Source organism: Hesperophylax consimilis, chromosome 14 (genome assembly GCF_061612785.1).
Source record: "Hesperophylax consimilis isolate HC1 chromosome 14, BYU_Hcon_1.0, whole genome shotgun sequence".
In the NCBI taxonomy this organism is placed as follows: Eukaryota; Metazoa; Arthropoda; class Insecta; order Trichoptera; family Limnephilidae; genus Hesperophylax; species Hesperophylax consimilis.
Genome location: NC_142849.1, coordinates 653,207 through 673,487, shown reverse-complemented (window position 1 = coordinate 673,487; position 20,281 = coordinate 653,207). Strand labels below are relative to the sequence as shown.

The window sequence follows — 20,281 nt, the reverse complement described above, 5'->3', positions numbered from 1 at the left end:
ATAGGAGTGTAAGGAGGATTCATGATGCAAAAGCGAATGGTAGGAAGTCGGGGACGCCCTAGGAAGACATGGCACGATCAAGTGAACCAGATTCTCGAGTCGGGCCATGCCAAGAGTCAGAATAATAGAAAAGTATGTATGAGACGAGAAGAGTGTGCCAATACCGAGTTGTTTGGCGGTCCGTCCTCTCTGCCTACCCCTGCGGGGAAACGGCGTGATGTTTAGTCAGTTCTATTATAATTAATAGACCTAAGCGACCGTTGTGAAAATATTCAATCAATCACGAAATATTTCAAATAGAGCAAGAATCTTTCGACATTTTTTTTACATTAGCTCCACACACGAGGTTCCGAGGCAAATAATTTCCCACATAGCTAATGTCATCTGTGGGGATGCCCTTCAGAGGGTCTTATTAAGGAAATGAAGGAGAAAAATACTGGAAAGGACACAGATATGAAGGGTGGGTCGGAATTTGGGGTCAGTATGTGCAGGAGTGACGGACGTACGAATTCATTTCTCCCACTGCGGTGCTAGGCGATATGGGTCGATGGAGTCTGATCTGGCCCGCCACGCAGTAGGTGGATAGACCCGTGCACCCCTGCTAAACATCACATCTGACAATGCTTGTTTAAAAATATTAAAGTGTTTCACATATTTTTCCTCATCCATGTTGCCTCCAATGTTGTGTTTATAAACCATATTTTCGAGAAATTAGAGTTGTTATTCCTTGAGTGTACGTATTAATAATTTGTATAAAATAATACATAATTCAAAAAATGTTGGCTTATTAATTTATATTAATTAATATATTTCTACCTACCAGATAATGAGTGGTATGTCAAAATATGATATATCTTACCGCTTTTTATAATTCTATAGCACTGCCATCTACCGGTGAAACTAAATTACCGGTGAAGCGTTCTTAAAAAATAATAAGAATAAAATTGACTTTCTAAAAATGTAATTAATCACAGCCAATGTGATTTGAAAACTGGCCCACAGATATCGCTCTAGAATCTAGAACAAATAGTAGAACGTTGTTGGGCATTTTTTCGTAGATAGGTACCTGCTTAAGTTTTCATACCCGGCTTCGCCCGGGTTTTTGAAAATTATTAACATTATCCAAAAATTACCATAAAAAATAATGTTTTGTAAATATAGTGTATGTTAAAGATTAGTAAAATAATCTATCAGCAATGTTTCATTAATTATTGTGATCGGTTCGAAAGAATTTTTGTTTTGTTATTATAATTTAAAATAACACAGTAAGTTAGTGAAAATAAAAGTGGTGTTTACAAATTTATTGTTTTATAAAAAAAATATTTTATAAATATCCCTTTTTGAATTTCACTTTTGTTTTGTATCAATCTTGGAAGTGGAAATAATCTCACTTCCCGACATACGATCGAGCTGAAACTCGACAGATAGACTCGTTATCATTGACAATCATAACAGGCATTCTATAATTTGGACATACACGCATTTCTCTGAATTTCGATGACATTACAGCAGATAATATACGCAATAAATGTCGAACTTATCCAATAGATATATTATGGTAAAAAAAACTTACGGGTTGATTTGACCTTCTAGTCTATTTATTTCGATATTTTTAAATACTTAAGTAAATAAATACTCCGTCATTAATATTTTGGTTCCCTGCGCGAAAATATTGAAATTGTTCGTTCGCCAGTTGCAATTTTGGCCGCCCGCACCGTTCGTTTTTTTGCACTGTTGACCTTATGTCCAGATTATTTTTAGTTAATCACTACCCACTATACATAGGTAATAATAATATTTGTATGATTAGTATAGCGCCGTTTTTGTTCAAAATCAACTCAAGGGAGCTGAACAAATAAATAATAAATTTCTACAATGATTTATGTTATTACTTATTTCTAACCAAATATTTATTTATTTCACATATACGACACAACATGTGCCATTCACATACTAATTTAACAGAGAATAGTACAGCAACATAAGGAGTGCAACAATATAAATGTAAGTATAATGGTATAATCAGTAAATAGTAAGTAAGGTTAAAAGTATGAAAAAACAAAGAGATATAAATATAATATAAGTAGCAATCTGTAGTATAGTATTAAGTCAAAGTAAGAAATTATATGTAATAATATACAATAAAGTAGTATAAGGAAGAATGTAGTGCTAATAAAATGTCTAAAAGGCATTAAGAGTTTGTAAAAAATAAAATAAAAGATATTAGAAAGGTATATACTATTAGAAAATGAAAGGAATAAAATATATACTATTATAATATGAAAAGGAAACAAAAGTAATAAATTACGTAAATCTACCGGGAAAATCGCGTGTATAATAATAATGTGCGACACTGCTTGACAGTCCGATAAAGTTTTATATGGAGATAATATACAGTACTATACTTACCTGGTAGGTCAATTAAGATTAACACTTAATTATCTTTAACATGAGGCCTCAGCACGGGTAAGCCACCCAGTGAGGCCAACATTTCTGGATAACTCTGAAATGTAAAAAATATTATTCCAAAATTTAAAAAAATAAAAATGGTTTATTAGCGAAATTTAGATACAGGATTTAGGACATAATTGGAAAATTATGTATTATTTACATTGATATATTATACATTATTAAAAATTATATGTAAATAAAAAAAAATGTGTTTTATTTTCCAAAAAATTAATTAATTTAATTAAATGCCAATGGGAACAGTAAATATATATTTCACAAAAGAAAATAAAATGAAAATGTGTTTTTTTTTTTTTTTTTTCCATTATTTCTGGCTTTCACCCTTCAAGGGTGTTCTTGGCCATCATTTAAAATTATTGAGAAAGGTGTATTGAAAGTTGAATTTAAATATTAATTTTATTTAAATAGGCAAATTTCAAAATTATAATGAAAATTGGAGTCGAGTTCAGACTTAAAAGAGATGAAATGTTGAATGGAGGGGAGGCAATTTTAGTTAAGGCTTGATAGAAGAGAGGATATTTGTTTAGAGAGGGACAACCAAAAAATATGTGATCTAAAGTTCCCACTTCTAGACCACAGAATGTACAATCTGGGGAGTCAAGGACGTGAATTTTAAAAAGATGAGAAGGAACGGAACAATGACCGATCCTCATTCGAATGAGTGAAGAAATTTCTTTTTTGGAAAAATGAGGGAATTGCTGAAACCACGGTTTTGATGGAATAGTCCTTTGTATTGAGGCATAGCAGGCTCCCTTGGATTGACTAGCAATGTGCCAATACTCTGACCAAACATTGCGGGATCTTTCTTTGATGATGGAAAAAATGTCAGATAAGGGAATGTGGTTTACGAGGGTAACAACAGGGTTGGACGCTCCTTGTTTTGCCAAGGCATCCGCAATATCATTACCCATGATACCAACATGTCCAGGAATCCAAATCAGAGTTACAGATTTACCAGAGCTTTGAATGGATGCTATCATCTCTCGAATAAGGCATACAAAATGATCATCAGGATGAAGAAGAGGACTGGATTTAAGTTTTTGGAGGGAACTGAGAGAGTCAGAGAGAACGAGGGAATGTTCAAAATTATTTTTGATTATATATTTGAGAGATTCTATTATTGCAATGCACTCAGCTGAAAATATTGAAAATTGATTTGAAATTGAATGAAATATTCTATCATTAGAATTATTGTATGAAAATGTGTTGTTATGTCAAATAAATTCAGTTGCTTTTTCGAAATATCAAAGACGCTCGGATGGCAATGATTTTGTGAGTTGCAATTCGGTGTGATGACCTACATTCATTCACAGAGGAATTTTCCGTAAAAAATGTTTCGCAAAAGAGTTTCCGTAAGACAGGAAATTCAAACTGAAGGTCAACCTTAGAAAATAATTAGAGTACCTAGTTGGTATTGTCCATGCATTCTTCAGTCAGAATGGAACATGCAACTTTATTCGGTTAAGTAACATACGCGGATAGGAGAAACAAACACAACGTGCACCGTAGAATTTTGATTGCTGAGTTGAATTTCATCAGTTTTCTAATAAATTTTGAAATAAAAACATTTTTTTTATAACTTTTCCGATTTTATGTCCGGGTTAAATCTTCCCCATAGGAAAAACTAAACCTTTCCACACACTTTTCCACAAATGATCATCTAGTCCAGGTGTGGCGAACCTAGGGCACGCGTGCCAGAGGTGGCACGTTTGATCATTTGGATGGCACACTAACGATTTCCAAGTTCAATTTTTTTTTTTAAATTTTTAAGTTTAAAAAATATATTTTTTTGATTTGACCAGTTATTTCAAAAATATCTGAACAATCGTTCATATTCTTCTTTTCTTTTCAAATGTAACAGTCATTCTGTTGATTTTTTTCAAACCAGAATTGGGTTGTTTCAACTCAAATTTAACTTACGTTACATTTGAAAATTTCATTCAATGTTCCCCGCCATTGATTGTTTCAACAGCAAAAATCTCATTGATAAATAAGTAATATGTACATTTATTGATTATGACTTTATTTTTATGAAACTCTATTGTAATTTTTAAGCTTATGAATAAAATCAAAAAAAAAACTTTTTTATTTTTTATTTATTTGGTTAATTTTTTTTACAGCTTGGTCACGCCACACAATCTAAAAATAATATTTGAGGATTTTTGGCACGCGGGCCCAAAAAGGTTCGCCACACCTGATCTAGTCAATCAACATTATATAAGGAAAATAAATACAAAACAATACAAGAACAACACGTCAACTCACCAGAGATCAAATGGGAAAATAATTCACCGACTCCAGATATTTTCATATCAGAGGGTTCGGCTCGGTAGAACTCCTAACAGGGCCTATAAATCCTACTGATCCCTGAACATAAATATTTAAAAAAATCTTTCATTATCCTACAATAGGAGTTATTTACGACAGCAAACTAACTTTTCACCAACACATCGATGATTTAATAAGCAGAGGATACAAGCTTCTCGGCTTCGTAATTAGAAACTCATATCCGTTTCGTAACACAAAAACACTGACGTTATTATATAACACACTAGTCCTAAGTGTACTTGAATCAAACTCGATCATCTGGGCTCCACATGAATTAACATACACTTTACGCATTGAAAGAGTCCATAAAAATTTTTTAAGGTTTTTATTCTCGCGGCTCTATGGACGTTACCCTTGGCTTTACCCATCAATTTATATATTAGGCATGACCAATTACCTAATAAACGGTCACTTATCTAATAATGAGATACTGGCCCAATTAATTTTTTTTGTACCAGAGTCTCACTCTCGAGGACGTCATCACAATCTTCTATATAGTAGAGCAAGCCGCACTAATTTATTAATGAACTCACCTGTGGGGAGAGCTACGTGCTTTTTGAATGCGGTAGATAAAAAATTAGATTTATTTTTTGTGTCCTATAGCTCATTTGCGAGATTTTTGGCATTGCATATAAACTGCATAAATGGTACAATTATAACGTCTTATGCTTTATTACCTGTAATTGTTATAAATAAATGTACAAATTATATATAAATAAATAAATAAACATGTATTTAAAATGACTGATTTTTGAATTTTTATACATAATTTTTTTGATAGATCTAATACGCCTAAAATTTTAATGAGAGAGCTAGGTATAATGCCAGTAGCCGAAATAACGAATGGTACGAATGAATACGAACGAATGACAACTGCCCGGCCTACATCGCTGCACTCAAGAACGACCTTGCAACTATAGATTATGGAGTGTAACATACATGAGCATAAGTGCCTCACCATCGAGAATTATAATCCCATGACGAACTGTCTACGAATAATGTATATGAACGCGAGAAGCATCCGTAATAAGTTTGATGAGATCGAAGAAAAAGTAAGAAGTTCGCGGTACATTGTACACGTGCTCGTCATTACGGAAACGTGGCTTAAGATTGGAGAGGAAAAGTTTTACTCCCTGAATGGTTACAAAAGTGTTTTTGCTTCTCGCCCCAACGAAGGAGGAGGCGGCGTAGCAATATATGTGATTGATACTATGAAGTGTGCAATTATTGAAAATTTCTCAAATGAAAATTCCTTTTTAGGTATAACGCTTAGTAGCAGTGATAGGAAACCAGTTAACATCTATGCTATCTATCGAAAACCCAACACAAATATGCAGGATTTTCTAATACATCTAGAAAAAATACTGAACGAAAGTAGACAAGATACATTAATATTCGGAGACTTTAACATTGACATATCCATATCCACACACTCTTCATTAAATTTTTGCAACATCTTACAATTTTTCAATACATAACAAAACATTTCCCACGAGAGTCACTGATACAAGCTGCACCTTAATAGATCACATCTTATCAAATAGGCAAAACATTCAGACTACTATATCGAATATTGATGATCCACTTAGTGACCATAATATACTTATTGTTGATTATAAGAACAACTTAAAAAAATGTTTTAATAATAGAACCAAATCCCGGATTACGAGACCTATCATCAACAGTATGTCAGTAAAATCCTATCTTCTTGATAACAATTTCACGATCAACTTAAGCAACTCAGAAGACCCTTTTAAAAGTTTCAATTATCACATTAAAAAGGCAATAGAATCAGGTACAACTACACCAAAAACAGGATTAAGAAGTCGGGTACAACTGAATACTCCGTGGTTTGATTCCAAATTAAATACATTAATCAAAGAACGAAACCAGATTCACAAGCAGTGGAAACAAGACCCTGGTAATCTTACTCTTGTAACACTTAAAAAGAGATTGAGAAATACCATTACTAATTATAGGCGAAATCTAAAACACAAATATTATGCGAACAGCTTTCAACAAAACCAAAATAACCCCACTAAAACCTGGAAAATCATAAACTCTATTCTATCAAACCGAACACATAAACCAACTAACGAAATAGAATCCCTCGTGGTAAATGACTGCGTAATTAAGGATCCGAGCCAAATAGCATCCGCATTTAATGAGTTTTTTCTCTCAATAGGAAAAAAGCTAGCAGCTACCATTCCGTCATTCCCGGATGACTGTAATACCGTATTTGTGGAACCGAAGGCTTGCCAATCCTTGTACATGGCTAGGACAAACAAAGATGAGGTACTGAGGATCATCTCTAAAACTAAGCTGAAAGCAGCACCGGGACTCGATGGAGTAACACCATCAGTTCTTAAGACTTGTAAAGAAGAATTAGCGGGTCACCTTACAGAACTTTTTAATTGGTCACTGTCCTCGAGAAAGTTTCCAAATGAATTAAAGTTAGCGAAGATAATACCTATACACAAAGGAGACTGTAAAACATGTATCTCTAACTACCGTCCTATATCACTTCTATCGGTTTTTTCAAAAGTATTTGAGACCATAATCAAAGATAGACTCCTAAAATACATATCTGCGAATAATATCCTTACACCACAACAATATGGCTTTCGGAAAAATTCTAGTACTCAATGTGCCGCCTTTGATTTTATCTCCAACCTTCAACAGTATATAGACCAGGGTGAATATGTGGCAGCCATATTTATAGATCTCAAAAAAGCCTTTGATACGGTCGATCATGAAATACTCTTAAAGAAATTGGAATATTTGGGAATTGTTGGGAAGCCCCTAAATCTCCTCCGAAGCTACTTAGATGATAGATTTTGTCTTGTTGAAGTCAAAGGTGTCTCGAGTGGCTTAGGTAAAATCACATGTGGAGTGCCACAGGGATCAATTCTTGGGCCTCTGCTTTTCTTGCTATATGTCAATGACATAACTAAATGTGGTATCTCTGGAAACCTCCAACTTTATGCGGATGACACTGTAATCCATTATCACAGTACAAGCCTGAGTGACCTGGAGTCTCAAATGAATGTAGATGTCTCAATTCTAGCTAATTGGCTGCGTATTAATAAATTGAGCCTCAATATAAAAAAAACGCACTACCTAACTTTCGGTAATAAGGATTATGTGCCCATGAATATCACACTTGGAACTGAGAAGCTCCAAAATATAGAAGTCAAGAAATATTTAGGGCTATTAATAGACTCTAAACTTTCGTGGAATTCCCATGGTAAGCATGTGAAATCTAAAATATCCCCAATAACCGGCGTACTGTACCGACTCCAAGGTCTTCTCTCTACATCCCTACTACGGGCCACATACTATGCGATGATTCACTCCCATCTGAGTTATTTAGTTAGTATCTGGGGCACTATTACTAAAAAACAAATATCAGAAATACAAGTGATTCAAAATCGAGCAATAAGGAATATCTACCGTCTACCGTGGGATATACATATCAAAGATATATATTTAAAGACAAACATACTTCCTTTTACGGTTCTACCTAAATACAATATCACTTGTACAATATTACAAATCATACATAGATCCTCACACACTAACATCAAACCAGCATTTAATTCAGACATACACCAGCACAAAACACGGTCCCAAAATCTAATACACCTAGCATCGTCTACCCACACAACAAAATTTGGTATTAACTCATTACAATATATTGCATGTAGACAATACAATGCATTACCTAATGAAATAAAGCAATCAGTAACTAACAAGAAAATATTAGTTAAAACGCTTAAAGATTATTTCCTGAAAATGTTTTTAAACCAGTGAATTTTCGCTCGCTTTCATATGTTGGTTTACTATGTTTCATGTGTATAGATGTCTCTCAGTATTTCTAAAATCTCAATTCTTAACAATGTATTTTTCCTTTTTTATTTATTTTTCTTTTCCTTTTCAATATGTTGTATTTTTTTAAAAGTGTAATATCCTTGTAAAATGTATTTTATGTGTCTGTACTTCCCGTAATGAGTTTTATCTCAACTCATTGGGAATAATGTGTTACTTACCATGTTTTTTGCAATACATTATAAATAAATAAATAAAAAAATAAAAAAATATTTTTATAGTCTGAGAATGCCAAATTCTATTATTTTTATTACCACCCATTTTAATTACTAGAGGTATTCCAAAAACATTATTTTTTTACTTCTTTTTTGCTTTGACAGAGAATTGAACCTTCCTTCCCGGGGAACGGCTCTCAAATGTTTGAACTTTTAAAATGTCTTAGGAGCATTTTTTTTGGATTGACCAATTGCACCATTCTCCCCGGAGACTGGAGTCAACCGCACTAACAACTGATTCAAATTACATTAACTGCTGTAATGTCATCTGATTTCAGAAAATTCCGTAGGTACATGTCATACGTGGGTATGGATGATTACCATCAAAAGAATGCATTGTCATCGACAACGAGTCTATCTGTCGAGTTTCAGCTCGATCGTATGTCGGGAAGTGAGATTATTTCCACTTCCAAGATTGATACAAAACAAAAGTGAAATTCAAAAAGGGATATTTATAAAATATTTTTTTTATAAAACAATAACTTCGTAAACACCACTTTTATTTTCACTAACTTATTGTGTTATTTTCACATTCAGTCGTTTAATTTCCACATTCATTCATAATTTATTATAAAAAACACAAAATGATATCAAATTAACTAAATGTATTTAAAAATACTTCCCGCTTAATCGTTCAGAGGTGGGGAATCTTCAGCCCACGGCCTTTCTAGAACCAAGATACCTTCCTCACACTGAATACTAAATAATAATTTGCATATTGTACAATACGGTTTTCGCTTTTTATCGGAGATCTTTTGATTTCACTAGGTATGAGGGGGTTTCTTTGAGATCAGCGTTGCCAAAACTCCCCAACAACTGGCATCCAAAACCCCCCAGATGTTAATGTAATCGTATCGGAGTAAAAAGGTTTCGTCCCACTGGTTTATCAGTAAATTATCAGAAGGACGTTAGTTTTGATGTAGTTGATCAAAAAACTTTATCAAACATGAACATTTTGATGAAATTATTACATACCAACCAACATATCGTTCAAATTCAATGTATGAATAGAAATGATGTATGGATTTCATTTTTAGTTTGTAAATAATGAACGCTATAATAAAGCTAATAAATGAGTACGTCTCTGAACCGCAATTTGTTAATGCCTCCGAACAGTCAAACATCAGTCTCGTGTCAATATTATAATATGATTATAATTTACCAAGTGGAATAATTAGAATTAAAAAAAGTAATTGTTTTTTTTCATTACCTAGAGAAAAGAAGAGAATATATAATAATTATGCTAGTTTGTTGCTAGCTGCCAAAGCTAGCAACAAACGTAAGTCCGCTAGTTATTTATAAAGTTTGAAATAATACGACCGGGTCCACAATAATGGAAGCTAATCTTTGCAACAAGAGTACAAAGTGCCCAAAGCTTTGTAATTTCTGTAAATCAGATATTCAGAAGTAAAATTAATAACCTTTTATTGGCATTTCGCGAAGGCTCATAAACAAGGTGTGTTGGAATTGGGTGGAATTGAGTAATTCTTCGAAATACTAAATTTTCCGTTTTATCCAGTTTTCTTGAACAAGTGGACAGGGTTTGATATAACTGTGTATATCACCTAAGAATAATTCTTTGAGTCGCAGACGTACCGAACAATTTGTACAGTGTATTTTATGACGACCGCCATGTTCTTCTTCGGCAAGCATTGATATAAATAGGTAGGTATACCTCAACGGCAGCAAGAATAGTTCATAATCATTGAAATAGACCATTTCTAATGCCTTCCATGTAGATTTAAATGGAAACCAATGTAAACTGACTTACTACCTTTTGGATCTATTCTATCTATTTCGCCATCCCGTTTGAATTTCATAATGATCATGAAACACAATTTTATTTTTGACTTTTGAAAAACAAAATACGTTCTTGTGTTCGTCTTTAGTCTATGTTCATGACCTTGTTTGTGTTTAAGCAAGTGTATATTTTTTCCTTGTTTAATTTTAATTTATTTTGTACAAGTAAAACATTCTTTTCATCCTACGATATTTAGTATTACGTACTGAGAGCAATATTTTAAATACATTAGTTATGTACTCATTGTGCACCATCTTCGCCAAGTCCTGATGAGTAGAGTTACCTTGCACTTTAGTTTAGAATTCATGAAAAAGGTCAAACTGATTTTTAACATTATATTTATTTAGTAATGATCACAGATTATGCAGACGAGAATCCTCGAGATGAAATAATGGCAAAAGAAATAACAAATAAATAGAAATAATTACTAATTATAAAAGTACCTAAATGAAATGAAACATGATGACAAAAATGTTTTTCCGAAAAAAGTGAAGGTCAGAAAACACACCTTTGTTTCAATAAATTAGATGTAAGAATATGTTAAGTGGTTTCTCACTCGATGAAGTTAAGAAAAAATTAAAGAAAATTAAAATCAAAGAAAACAGCTGAATAATAATAATAAAAAGGTTAGAAAACTCTCTAGCGACATCTCAAAATATTAAAAAAAAATGTACATACGGATGAAGCGATGACTAATTTATATCGGTTCCAACCATACAAAAATATCTCACAACCCTCTTTCGAGAATTCGATAATAGTCCTCCTATGAGAGGACCTAACAATGAACACTGTTTGTTATGTTTTAAATTATGTTAACGACTGAATTGGAAGTGTTGTCCAGAAGGAGAAGCAAATTTGGAAACTGGGGAAGCATAAAGTGGCTTAGAAGGAGATCCTTGAGCTATTCCTTTCGAGGTGGTATAGTATTGCTGGGGGATTTTAGGGGCCTGCTGTTGGAGTTGGTGCCCTGAGAAGGTCCTTGTGGCTTGTTGGGCGTATTGGTTGGCTCGCACCTTGGGGGCCACGTAGGCCGGGGCCTGGGGCAGATGTTGGGAGACTCCCTTGGGAGCTGACGACTGTTGCTGAAAGCCATTGAAGTCCTGAGTGTATTGGACCTTTGCGTCCGCGTTCAGGGCATCCTGCAAAAAATTGAAGCCATTGCAAAATCACTCAAAACTTTTTCTCACTCCACTTCCTTCGCTTATTCTGATTCATTTATCCTTAAAATGTAACAATTCTTTGGGAGGATTTGTTTAAAAATTTTCAACAATATCAGGATCTAACGTGTGTTGTTTGACTTTGGGATTAGTCTATTGTGCTTCATACTTTAACAAACGTTTTGGACAACCTTGCAGTGCTTATCAGGGCATCATGAACACCGCAATGAATGACATACCGATGGACACCCATCTGATGATGGACACTACAAGTTGGAAAAACTTTGAAGCAAGAATAAGGAAGAAATAATGCACAACATATTTATATTTGTAGTCAAACAAAACAAAATGCTGTTGGCAAGTCGGGGAAGTAATAAATACTCTGCATAATAAATACACTTGACCATAATCAGCACGCCTTAGGTATGTATGTATTTATTATTTTGTAATACGTTATTTTCCAATACGAGCATAAATATTTAGTGTTCGACTCGCGGCATGACGTCAGTAATTTATTGGGATAAAAACTTTATGTTTTCTTTGTTAGAAGAAATTCCAACATATCGTGTTCCTGTTAGATACTAACCTGGTACCATTTTAAATTGCCGCATTTTTTGCAAGTCAGTTCAAATGAAAAAAAAAACTGTTTACGAGTATCAAAGGGGGTGTGTTGCGTTGTTTCGTAAGTGTTTGCCATTGGGTATAGCGAGACATCAACATCTAAATCGGCCTTTCTCAAACTTCTTCAAATTTCGGCAAGGAAAAAAGAAATAAAATCAGACTCCCAACATTTTGTGAGTTTTAGTGATCAACAGTATGCACTACTTTATAATCATGTTTACATTTCCAGACTAAAATAAAGTAATTATGTAAAGCAATGGATGTGATGATTTCCAATAGACAGCTACTAGTTTTACGTTTTGTCAAATTCAAACTTTTCCAAAATTTCTTCCACCAATTTCCTTCATATCCATTTGATCTACATGGAGACAAACTATTTAAAACATTGTTAATTTATGAAGAATCTCTTCAAATTATTCGTAATACGGTTAAAAACGGGATTGCAGGCTTATAATTAATGAATTCACAGGTTTCCTAATGTTCTCAATTTGTGTTAGCATTTTTATGAACACCTGTTCCGATGTGTCGATAACACATTCGTATTTAACTGAAAGTTTTTCAGTTATGTCTAAATTCTAATATTTTCACATTACGTCATTGTATATTATCAGGACAAACGCAGGTGTACGAATACGTGTTCTGATATATAATGAATGTACAAAAATGTTTTTAGAAAATGCAAGATAGAACAATGCAAGTAATAATCTCGTAAGTTCGTAATGATATTTAAGGCGATATCAGACTAATAACGGGGTTTGCTCGAAGCTCACATTTTAATTATTTCTGATGAACGTATTACTAAAATCACACATGTTTCCAGGGGTATCTATACGGATGCAAGTTATGTATAGTTAATATTAATAAAAACAGCACCTTAGAATTAAAATATTTCATGTAAAATGATTTGAAAATTTTATAAACCGTTTTTCAACTATTAAATTAGGGGTAGGCACAATAGGATATTTTATTTTTCTAGACGATGGATTTGTAACTTCCCGAGGGTTCCCTCTAGAAACATGTGAGATTTCAGTTATATACGTTCATCAGAAATAATTAAAATAAACCACATGAAAAATCTAATTTCAAGGCCTGTTAGGGCAAAGTAGACCGTAAGTCCATCCATTTCACCGGGCCACGCACCGAACTTTGTTTTTACAGGTGTTCATCACTTATTTTGTTAAGATTCCCCCATTATTTTAGAGATTTGATGGGACAAATTCAACCGCAGGTCTGTCCAATACACCACGCATCGCATATTTTTGTGCACGGCTGCTTCACTTACTTCGTTAAGTTTCTGGGTTTGTTTTAGTCTCTCGTAAGTCATGTAATTATATAACAAAAATTTATCTCTCAACAAACATCGTTATTTTTTTCATAATCTCTGAGATAGTCGGAGAGTAGATTCAATAATCACAAATAAACTAATGAAGCCGCGTGTTGCAAACATGGTTACTGTGTTTCGGGAATAAGCTATTTTTTTAAACAAATCTTTAACAAAATTTTGTGGAATTGTCTCCACAAATACTCGGTATATATTTTTTTTGTCTCGAACCGTTTGAAAGGCACTGATCTCAACGATTACAATGACAAAAAACTAATCCATTGTTTTATAGGCCGACTTGACCAAGTCTTGCATAACAGAGAAGCCGGAAGCGAACACATATTATTATTTCTGACAGGGAAAAAATACCGATCGATTAAATCACAAAATTCATTGCCAAACGGGTCGGTCATAAGGACGTAAACGTATATATGGCACGGAACCGATTTAAAGCAATAATGATATCAATCAGTTACATTCAAGTCATATTAAAGACATATTGATTATATAAATCCTTTACACTCGTTACTAGTATTACCCCAAGGATTATTTGTTAACGTTGTTGTGACTTCATTAGCGTGTTGAATACTGTTTAATTAGACATTCAGTATTACCCCAGAATGCGTGAAATAATTAACAAATTTATATGTGAAATTTCTGGACTTACGATAGCTAATAAATTAATAGGAAATACCCTGCCTCGCATGAGTTTTAAGATTTCATTATTGAACACATTTGGAAAACACTTTGATAGTGAAAATCATATTTCGAAGCTCCGTTACTCGTAATGCAAATGACAAGCTGAAAATAGTTGCGTTCTCCTTGAAATATCAAAAACCATACAAAAAAATAATTTAAGTTTTTTCTAGCAAATCGTTTCCAACATTCCAGTAAAGGTCAAAAAAATATATAACTTAATTCTTCATATTATAAGTTGTTATTTGATAACTAAACATTTGTGATTTTTTTTTTATTTCATAACCCAAGTACGCACGTGTTCATTTACCTACTACCTAAGAACTTGAAATAGTTTATTGAATTTGTTTTTTTTTTTATACTCGGCAAACTAACCAGTACTCCGTACGTATGCGCATAAATTGTTAATCTACTAATAAATTAAAATATATCAAGTCTAAAATGTTACCTGAGCATTGCCAGAGTACTGCTGGGGAGAGACCTCAAACTGAGCCTGCGAGAAGCCCTGGGACAGCCCGGAGTACTGAGGGAACTGCTGAACTCCGGAGAATTGAGGCTGGGCGGAGTACTGAGGCTGGGCGGAGTACTGAGGCTGGGCGGAGTATTGAGGCTGAGCGGAGTATTGGATTTGAGGTTGAGCGTGCGCGAACTGGGAAGGTCCAGAGTATTGAGACACTTGTGGCTCGCTTTGTTGCAAAGTGTAAGTTTGAGTTTGCGCGAAAGGAGGCTGTTGAGCGAAGTGTTGCTGCTGTTGCTGTCCAAAGCCTTGGAATTTTGATAGATCTTGGGGATGAGAGGATGCTGTGAACTCTTGAGGGAAGGTGGCAAAGACTCCTGGTTGCTGTTGTGTGTACTGTAGGTAGGATGGAGTCTGGGTCTGCTTGGCTCCAGGACCGGTTTGGTCGTAGTCCTGAGTTTGGGCGAAGGCAATCTGACTGGGAGTGGCTGCAGACTCCTGCTGAAGGTAGGCGCAGCTTGCACAGCTTACCAGGGCGGCTAATAACACGAACTGCAACAAGACATCAAGGCATTCGATAACACATAATGCAACAAAGATAATAATTAATAACAAAACTTGTGAAATCTTTTATGTCCGTGATACCTTTATTCACGCTATGACCTGAATGTCAGCGTCGTGCGGTAACATCCATTGGGATTTTTTAGAAAATGTGTGTATGACTACTCACAGTAACTGGGACTATAACATCTCCAATTTGGGGAATGTTTTGAGGCTTAAAGAAATGGAAAGGGAAAGAAGGCGGTTAAAAGGAAAGTATGATTTTAGATTTTTATGACCAAAAGTTTCATCGTGATTAATTTTTGGGTTACATTGCCATGTTGCGCTTTCTCCTCCTGGAAAATTCTGAAGAGCGAGAAACTTCTCAACCTTCCTCGTAATTTTCCGGTTATTATGGCGTGTTGCGTTTCTTCCTTTTTTAGCCAACGTTTTGGAGAGCGTTACAGTATCCATCATCATGGCAAATGTTGTCGATGATAATGGACACTTTAACGCAGTTCGAAATGTTGGCTGTAGAAGGAAGAAGCGCGAGGCGGCATTACGAGTACGGTTGAGGGTTTCTTGCTGTTCAGATTATTTATTTTTTTTGCAAAATACGAATACATTGCAAAAGCAATGAAGATAATTACAAAAAACAACAGTTTTCATAATACATAATGTTACATGTTGGAAAAAATATTAAATAAATAATACATAAGGTTACATGTTGGAAAAAAATACACAGTTAAAGATAGTTCAAGCATGTTTTAACTGAAAATAGACTATTTCGATTATGAAATCCTGCGTTCTTGGATATTAGAGATTGACAAACCGATGTTCTTGCAAAATAAAAATATGGGTTTATAGTAACTCATTTCCAAAAAGCCACTATTTTTTGGAAAGCTAAGTTCGTATTGGTACTCCCGGTAGGTACATCAAGTGAAGGATTGTATAACTTATTTTTTCGATATTACGAGTCATGCAAATAGGAATCCGTCGTGACTATGAACCGCACGCCACTGTGGCAAGTTGGACTACGTGTTACAGATATACGATTTTGCAAACACCTTGTAAAAAATTGTAGATATTTTCTATTTCCGACATTCTTAAAGTAATAAGTAAATAAGTTTTGTATAAGTCTTACAAAACCGCTTAGCAATTATAATTCATATTTACGCATTTAAGGCGTTTCAAATATTTTCATCATCAATGCTCCACTATCCATATTCAATTTAATGTAGTCATTATTTTCAATTGAGAAACGTTTCGCAAGTAAACCTAATTACAATATTTTATTTGATTTTTCCTGTAAACATTACATACAAACTTTTCTAACAATTTTAACGAAACTGCCGAATATGACATAAAATAACGCATAATGATTGCGTAAACAAGATCAAATTGTATGAAACCAAGTTCGAGGTCGACAAATCGTCAGTCGTGTTGAACGGATTGTTCAGGCTTCGTCTCACCACATAAATTATAAAAATGAAACTGATTTGGTCGGTAGGTACTCTCATTGAGGAATACCCTGATCGTGAGAATAAAAAAACAAAAATTAAGTACAAAGAAACGGATTCGGTTTGGTTGTGTAGGTACTTTTCAAAAAATGATGGATCACTCGCGGAACTACGGACGACAGGACTACTAACTACAAATATTTTTTTGTTGTTGAAGAACCGTGTCTATATCTTCTACACATTGTATTGGTAGATAATACATTTGTTAAAATATATACATTTTATTTAACACTTTAACACAAGTATCTTTTAACCTTTTTTCACTGTCAACGATTGATATTTAAAACTGGGTAGATACTAGGTTCACGTAGGGTTCCGACAATAATCAAACTATTTGAACTTGAACCATAAAATTAAGTACAAATTTACAGGTTTTATGAAGTTAATGAATGGTTTGCCATTTAAAGTCATTTTCAAACTGTTGGGTGGTAAACAACATAGTAGAACATAATCATTATTAAAAGGTTTATTATTTAAATTGATCAAAAATATTGTGAGGGGTGAACATAAACTATTTCAGTAAGCAAATTGTTTTGCGATAACCATAAAGGATTCTGCAGGAGGAATGCAGAAAAAGTTAAATTTTTTCGTTAAAAAACCTTTGACGTATACCGTAGAATACATTGGTGGTTATAAGTACCTTGAAGGCCATTGCAATCTCACTTGGTACACGGTGGAGGTTTTGATAAAGAAGTGATGTATCCTCCTCAACGGTTGAGAGACGAGTGTGACCATTCAGAACAACCTTGGGCCTTTATACTGCCTCGCCTGGACTGCCGCTCTGCTAATCCTCCACTCCTCAGCCAACTAGCTACCAGTCACTAGTCACTTCTTACTTCTCTCCATCAGTACTGCGTGACGTCACAGCAGCCCGCTCCGCACTTCGCTGAAATGGAAAGTGAAATTACACCAGTAAGTAGAAATATTCTGCAGACCGCCAGACGAAATCAAAAGAAGAATTAACAGGTCAGTCACTTTCCGCGAGAGGTTATTTAATTAAATTTAATCTTTGAATGCATTTACCGCATCAAACAATTCATTACTTACACAAGATCAAGTTCAACAACGTCCAACAACACTTGTGTTGTGTGACGTGCATCTTATTACGATTAGGTAGCATTTGCATGTATTTACTTGACAGTATTGTTTAGTGGAGAATGCCCGCGACAGTTCTCGTGTCATAATAAAGAAAGGAAGAGAAATTCCAGTCGCTGATTGCCAAAATTTGCTACTTTTAAGTCGGTGTTTATTTTGTGTATTGCGATGATTTGGGAATGCGCGATTGCACTTTTCATATCGTAAAGCCGGGCGATGGAAAGCAAAACAGAAAGGATGCTTTTTAGTACCGAGTCGTGGGAGAGGGCAGACGAACGTCCGGTGCCAGTCGAAGAAATTAATAATATAGGAAAGGCAAAATGAAGGGAAATTCACGCTCTTCAAAACTCTCTTCATATTTATTTGTTTTGTCGTATTGATAATAAGCTATATACATTTACAGGTTGTAATTTTGCATAAATATGTAGATTATTATTTATTTGCTTGTAATAATATTATAAAGGCGTTGTATAATATACTTACATGATATCACAATCATTCTTTTAATTATTTACATTTTCACATATTTTCCGTTGATGGGTTGGTACTTGCATTAGTTAGTTGTTATAGTATTATTACAATAAGGCCACCATTTCTTTTTTTTTGGCTGTAAAGCGTCCTAAAGGAGTTTATTTCACTAGAAGTATTAAATAAATTTGTTTATTATTAGGGCGATGGGTCTGCTCTGCAGTATGATTACATTTCCATTGACCTAACCAGGTATGCTAAAATGTGGTATGTACACAATGAAAAAGGAAGTAGGTTCGTGAAAATCGGCAACATTGTTTTAATAGCACTATTTATAATTGTTTCAAATGTCGAACGCGTTTCGCATTTAACCATAGATACGAACATGAAATCAGATTATTATATTTTTTTAATTTGTTAGTTGGGTACTTATTTCTTTATTTATTACTGTACTCACGCCCACCTGGCATTTATATCACAGATTAGTATTTATATTAGTAGGTAAGGTATCCATTATCACAAATTAAAAACAAAACAGTAAATAAATACTGGCTTTGAAGCAAGGTTATTTTGGTATTTCGATTACAAAGTTACAAAGCAGAAAGTGTTCCGAAGACTTTAAATTGCCATATTTAGCCATACCATTCATATATCCACGTAGTAAGTTATTTGTGCAGTCGAAGACGAACTATTTGTAGGTCTTATAAAATATTAAATGCATGTGTTGACTGTAAAATATCGACTCAGAAATATTCACACGGTTCAGGGATTACGCAAATCTCAACCAGAGTCGATCACGAATGTGTTTTTGGGAAGTCAAACTTGAACAGGTTTTGTTGGAAGTTGAAGATTCTACTTTCCCGAGAAATGAACAGTCGTTTGAACAGTGAACAGTGAATAGTGAACTGGTACGAGTACTTTACTTCCGATCTGATCATCCGGTCACCACCATCAGGCCAGAACCAGACTTCCAAACCTCGGTCATATTCCTATTATACGGGCGAATGTGAGATTTATTTTCAATTATATATTATTGGTGCACAGTAATTATTCAAATTAATCAGTTTCATTCAATTTTTTTATTCGTTTTAAAAAGCATTCGGTACCAACAAAAGATAGTTAACTAGTTTATTGGTAACACTATGTGCACGAAGTTTAGTTACATAAAAATAATGTTGTTTCTCTGGTGATATTATGTAGGTAGTACCTATCTAATTATAATTGGTGCTGTAACAAATAGTAGTTTTTAAACAACTTTGTTATATTTTATGTGCACTATCGGTTGGTTTACTAAACTGTGATAGACAACTGACTAAACCAAACAAACCAGTTTATTTTTTCGATTTACAGGGTCAATTGAATGTTTTTCTTTGTTCTCCTCAGCAATGTCATTTTGCAGGTATCTAATTACCTAACCTGTGCAATATTAAATGAATACCTAAGTATATATTTAATATTGCACAATAACTTCTACAGCTCGGTAATATATTACTGAGAAACGTAGTTAAATCTACGTATTTACAGAAAAAAACGTTTTTAAAGTAAAAATCAAACCAGTGGATTGTCTCTGTGTTGTTGTTAAAACAATAGAATTTATTAAATAGTTTTAAAAACCTAAAAGATTTTCATCTAAAATAACCTAATAAATTACATAATTTGGTGCATTAAATCAGTCTAGAGTCTCAGTAAAAGTAACAAAACACAC

General features: G+C 34.0%; 1 protein-coding gene across 1 annotated transcript; it reads right to left on the bottom strand.

Annotated features, from left to right (window-relative positions):
* Nucleotides 1–10,955: 10,955 nt before the first annotated feature.
* Nucleotides 10,956–17,799, bottom strand: LOC149417741 (uncharacterized). Its single transcript, XM_089639168.1, has 3 exons — nt 17,654–17,799; nt 14,945–15,505; nt 10,956–11,840 (listed from the first exon to the last, which is right to left on the bottom strand). The coding sequence occupies exons 1-3, from the start codon at nt 17,663–17,665 to the stop codon at nt 11,514–11,516; spliced, it is 900 nt and encodes a 299-aa protein (XP_089495294.1). The 5' UTR covers nt 17,666–17,799; the 3' UTR covers nt 10,956–11,513.
* Nucleotides 17,800–20,281: the final 2,482 nt, after the last annotated feature.

Bases quoted from the DNA above. Each gene is read 5' to 3' on its own strand.
- LOC149417741 (XM_089639168.1), bottom strand. The intron at 11,841-14,944 runs GTAACATTTTAG...AATTTTTTGCAG, and splicing joins AGTACTCTGGCAATGCTCAG to GATGCCCTGAACGCGGACGC.